This window comes from Lutra lutra, chromosome 10, assembly GCF_902655055.1.
Source record: "Lutra lutra chromosome 10, mLutLut1.2, whole genome shotgun sequence".
NCBI lineage: Eukaryota > Metazoa > Chordata > Mammalia > Carnivora > Mustelidae > Lutra > Lutra lutra.
Genome location: NC_062287.1, coordinates 113,513,842 through 113,518,453, shown reverse-complemented (window position 1 = coordinate 113,518,453; position 4,612 = coordinate 113,513,842). Strand labels below are relative to the sequence as shown.

The window sequence follows — 4,612 nt, the reverse complement described above, 5'->3', positions numbered from 1 at the left end:
ATACATTCTAATTCTTTGCTGAAAAAGATAATCTTTTCATCCATTTTGCTTACCTTTTCCTTTATTTCATTTGACATATTTATCAGAGCTATTTTAAATTTAAAATGTTTGCTTTCTCCAGTATATGGTTTATCTGTGGGCCTGCTTCTGTTGTTCGTTTTCCTCTCCATTACCGATCACATTTTCCTGCCACTTCCTCTATCCAGGACTTTTTGAGTGTGCGCCGGATGTTTGTATAAGAGGGCTAGGGAGAATCTAGTTGATACCATCTCATGGGGCACTTGGCCTTTCCTCTCTTATCCCATTAAGGCAAGAAGCTGAACACTCCAATCCAGTAGAGACTGGGCTGGGTTTGGGTTCACTGTGCTTGTGAGCCTTCTAGGTGTGGCTCTTCTGGTGTCTGGTTAAGAGCCTGGGTCCTCTCTATCTCCTCAGGGCTGCAAGGCTGTGGGGACCTCTGTTCTTTTCCTCAAATATTTTCAACGTAGCTCTTTAATTTTCTGCTCAGTCAGCTTCAATATTTGGAAAATGTCTTACAGGACATGTGTCTTGTGTCTGAGGCAGAAACGTTTTTCTCTAGAAGGACATTGTGTGCTAAGTACAATGAAGTTACAGGACATTTCACTTCACCTGTAGAAGCCTCAGGTCAAGTTTTGTGGCTCTCATAGCCCTGGATTTAGCAAATGTCCCAATTTTCTACACCAGCACTGGTGGCGATGGCAAGTTCTGTGGGTTTTCTTTCTCCCTGTAGAGCCCCTCCTTCTGGATCACATCTGATGATCAGCCCACACCTGGAAGTGGCTAATTCCCCAATGGCAGAACACATGGTGGTTGATCCTCAGTTCATCTCAGAGAGCTTTCCCTTGTGAGACTTATTTTTTTCTGGTCCTCCCTGATTCTACAGTGCCCTAATATTATATATGTGTTCCACTTTTTGCAAATTGTGATAAAATACACACAACATACAATTTGCTAGCGTCTTTTACTCTATGGGTTTTGAAACTAGTTTGGCCTTTCCTAGTTGCTACAATGGGATTGTCAATCTTCCATAAATACTACATTCCCTTTGGAAGTGGAAACCTTTTTTGCGTCATCATAAACCTTCATAGTTGAGGGGTTAGGAGGGTGGGCTTGGAAACGGACTGCATGGTTTTCAGTCCTGGCTCTGTAGCCCTCTACTTTCAGAGTATGGACAAGGTGTTACTATCCTGTGGTTGCCCCATGGGGGAAGGATCAATTCTCTGCCCCAAAGTGGTGCAGATATGAGACCGATGATCCTACGCATACACCAAGAGGGTAGGAAAAGGTTTATTACTTATGTAGACTCTGGGTGAGCAGGGCAGACACCCAAGCTGATTTGGAATGACTTGAGTGAAGAGAGGAATGTGCTTTTGCTTTTCTCATGGTTAGGGGTGGGTGTAGGCTTAGGGTTCCTGTACAGGCTAGAGTTCGAATGGTTTGAACATCCCTGCCAGTGGCAATGGGCTTTCTCATTGGCTGCCTGGCTGTGGGGAGCCCCTGAAAACTGTCAGTGGTCCAACATCAAAGATGGCGTTGGGCTCCTTATTGCATGTAGCCTCTTCGTGCTTCATTCTACATCTGTAGGCCGGGGCTGCTGTGAGCATTTGGTGTGTAGCACAGTGCCAGATCCACACAGGAGACAGTTGGAGGCGATTTCATTTTGGTAAGATTGCTTTAGGAAAGACAACAGGGCCATGCCTACCTCCTCAGCATGGAGCCCGGAGGAGGCCAGCTGTCCATCAGGATGAGTCCATTTCAGATGGCTGCTTTACCACGCCTTAACTATGAGGAAGGTGCTATGATTGCAACCTATTTTATAGGTGTGGACATAGGTTCTGGGAAGAATGATTGACTCAAGGCTCCTCAGCTAGTCAGCTGTAGGAAACACCCCGAGTGTTTGCAGATGGGGAGCAGATCAGCATTTGCCAAGGGCACTCTGGGAGCCTAGGACAGGGGGCCTGTGAGCAGGTCCAGGAACCGAACATGGGCACACATGTTATTCCAGTTCATGTCCCCCTCCCACCAGAGAGATGGAAACATACACACATTGACACAGTGATGGGGTTTGGGGACAATGGCTTTATTAGATGCTTCAAAGACAGATAGCTGAGAAATTGGTGCCTGCAGACTGAGCAGAGCTGAGGAACCCTCGTGCTGCCCCTGCTTGGACGTTCTTGCTGCGGAAGGTGCTGGGCAGGCAGGGCTTGGGGTGGGCCATTTCTGCAGGTGCCTGGGGAAGGGCTCTAGGTGCTGGGAAAGGGGGAGTCTTGGAAGTCATTCTTGCATACAAGTGTCCACTGTATTTCCTTGGAGAAAATCAAAGAGAAATGCTCACAGTGGGCAAGGGAGGAGGGTGGATGACAGGGTGCTGGGCTGGAGGAGAGTTTGGATCAGGGGCTCAGGGAAAAGGCAGATATGGCTGTACTGGAATCCATGACTCTGATCCGGGATGGCTCTGGCTTTGGTAAGAGTCCCTGTGAAAATGGAAAATCAGATCTTGCACTGGCAGCAAACAGGGACACAGCAGCTGGACTGAGAGCAACAAGGTTTGCAACAGCTGGACTGGGAGCAGCAGGGGACACAGCAGCTGGACTGAGAGCAACAAGGTTTGCAACAGCCGGACTGGGAGCAGCAGGGGACACAGCAGCTGGACTGGGAACAGCAGGGCTTACAGCAGCTGGACTGGGAGCAGCAGGGCACACAGCAGCTGGACTGGGAACAGCAGGGTTTGCAACAGCTGGACTGGGAGCAGCCACAGGAGCCACAGGAGCCACAACCCCCCTTGGAGCCCCCACATGAGCCACAGCTGGAGCAGGAACAGGCTGGCACACAGCAGCACACGGGCTTGCAGCAGCAGACAGGGACACAGCAGCCAGAGCCACAGCCCCCACAGCTGGAGCCACAGCCCCCACAGCTGGAACCACAGCCCCCCTTGGAGCCCCCACAGGAGCCACAGCCTCCCTTGGAGCCCCCACAGGAGCCACAGCCCCCCTTGGAGCCCCCACAGGAGCCACAGCCTCCCTTGGAGCCCCCACAGGAGCCACAGCCCCCCTTGGAGCCCCCACAGGAGCCACAGCCTCCCTTGGAGCCCCCACAGGAGCCACAGCCCCCCTTGGAGCCCCCACAGGAGCCACAGCCCCCCTTGGAACCCCCACAGGAGCCACAGCCCCCCTTGGAGCCCCCACACGAGCCACAGCTGGAGCAGGAACAGGCTGGCACACAGCAGCACACGGGCTTGCAACAGCAGATGGGCACACAGCAGCTGGAGCCACAGCCCCCACAGCCGGAGCCACAGCCCCCACAACCGGAGCCACAGCCCCCACAGCCAGAGCTGCAGCCCCCACAGCCGGAGCCACAGCCCCCGGAACAGCCACGGCAGCTCATGGTTCTGGTGGGTTGAGAGTGGAGCAGGTCAGAGGAGCAGATGCAGAGGACAGGTGCTCAGGTGTGGGGCCTCCTGGGCCAGGAGCCCTTTATATACCTGCCCCGGTGTGAGGTGTGATGCTGGCCACATGGTCACTTCCTGGTTCTTGTTTGTGCTGTGTTTAGGATCTCCCTTCCTGTTTTCCTCTAGACATCAGCCTCTGGTGTAAAGTCTATGTGCCATTAGCTGCTATTGGCTACTCGTCAGGACCTAGCCCCTCACAGAATCCATGTCTAGACTTGAGGAAGTTCCCCATCCCTTGCAAGGGTTCAGCTCATTCCCTTTAATTACAGAGTCTCACTTGATTAACAATGGTTTATTTTAGCTGTACAAAGGGTATACACAATAATACATCCAAAAACATGTTAAAAAGCCCGAGTTATGAAAATATTAGGAATTTCGATGAATTCCTCTCCACGCATCTTCCCATATTGCTTCCCTCCCACCCTAGACAATTTCCTGAATTTGAATGTATTAGTCCCATGTGGTCTTTACATTCTTAATAAACATATTATGTGTGTTCTTTAAACATTATTTTGCATGCTTTAAACTTAGTATAGTAAGTGGTAATGCACTACTTTTCTCCTGAAAACTGCTTTTGTAAAATGCAGTGGTTGTATTAAAGAGATTTCTCTAGGTGGTCTGTATGGCTCTAGTTAACCCATTTTCTTCCTGAAGCTACAACGGTTGATTCATCCCTTTACCCATTGTTGGACATTTTGTTTCCTTTCTTTTGCAATTTGACAGCATATGCAACTTTCTTGCCTAAAAGCCCTCCTGCACTTTGGAGTGGAGGGCCTTGGGCTGGGATGCTCTTCACCGTGAGCATGGGTGGGAGTCCCTGTTCCCTACCCACACTCGCCATTGTCCACTTCAGTGCGTGCCAGAGGAAACAGTGTGTTATTGTGAATTAATCTCGTATTCTTATTCACCACAAATAATGAGAAAATCTAGTGGGAAATAAGTTATTTAAAATGTGAACAAAATGTTACATATCTAAGAACTAATTGATAAACAATGCCTGAGACTTCTGTGGGGAAAATGTAGAAATCTTTTTTTTTTTTTTAAGATTTTATTTATTTATTTGACAGAGTCACAAGCAGGCAGAGAGGCAGGCAGAGAGAGAGGAAGGGAAGCAGGCTCCCCGCGGAGCAGAGAGCCCGATGC

The 4,612-nt window shown here is 49.9% G+C and overlaps 1 protein-coding gene across 1 annotated transcript; it reads left to right on the top strand.

Annotated features, from left to right (window-relative positions):
• Nucleotides 1-2,470: 2,470 nt before the first annotated feature.
• Nucleotides 2,471-3,915, top strand: LOC125079913 (putative uncharacterized protein DDB_G0291608). Its single transcript, XM_047693632.1, has 3 exons — nucleotides 2,471-2,485; nucleotides 2,621-3,030; nucleotides 3,122-3,915. The coding sequence occupies exons 1-3, from the start codon at nucleotides 2,471-2,473 to the stop codon at nucleotides 3,612-3,614; spliced, it is 918 nt and encodes a 305-aa protein (XP_047549588.1). The 3' UTR covers nucleotides 3,615-3,915.
• Nucleotides 3,916-4,612: the final 697 nt, after the last annotated feature.

Coding starts and splice junctions, on each gene's coding strand:
- LOC125079913 (XM_047693632.1), top strand. Junction 3,031..3,121: donor CCCTTGGAGCCCCCACAGGA/GCCACAGCCTCC, acceptor CCCCCACAGGAG/CCACAGCCCCCCTTGGAGCC.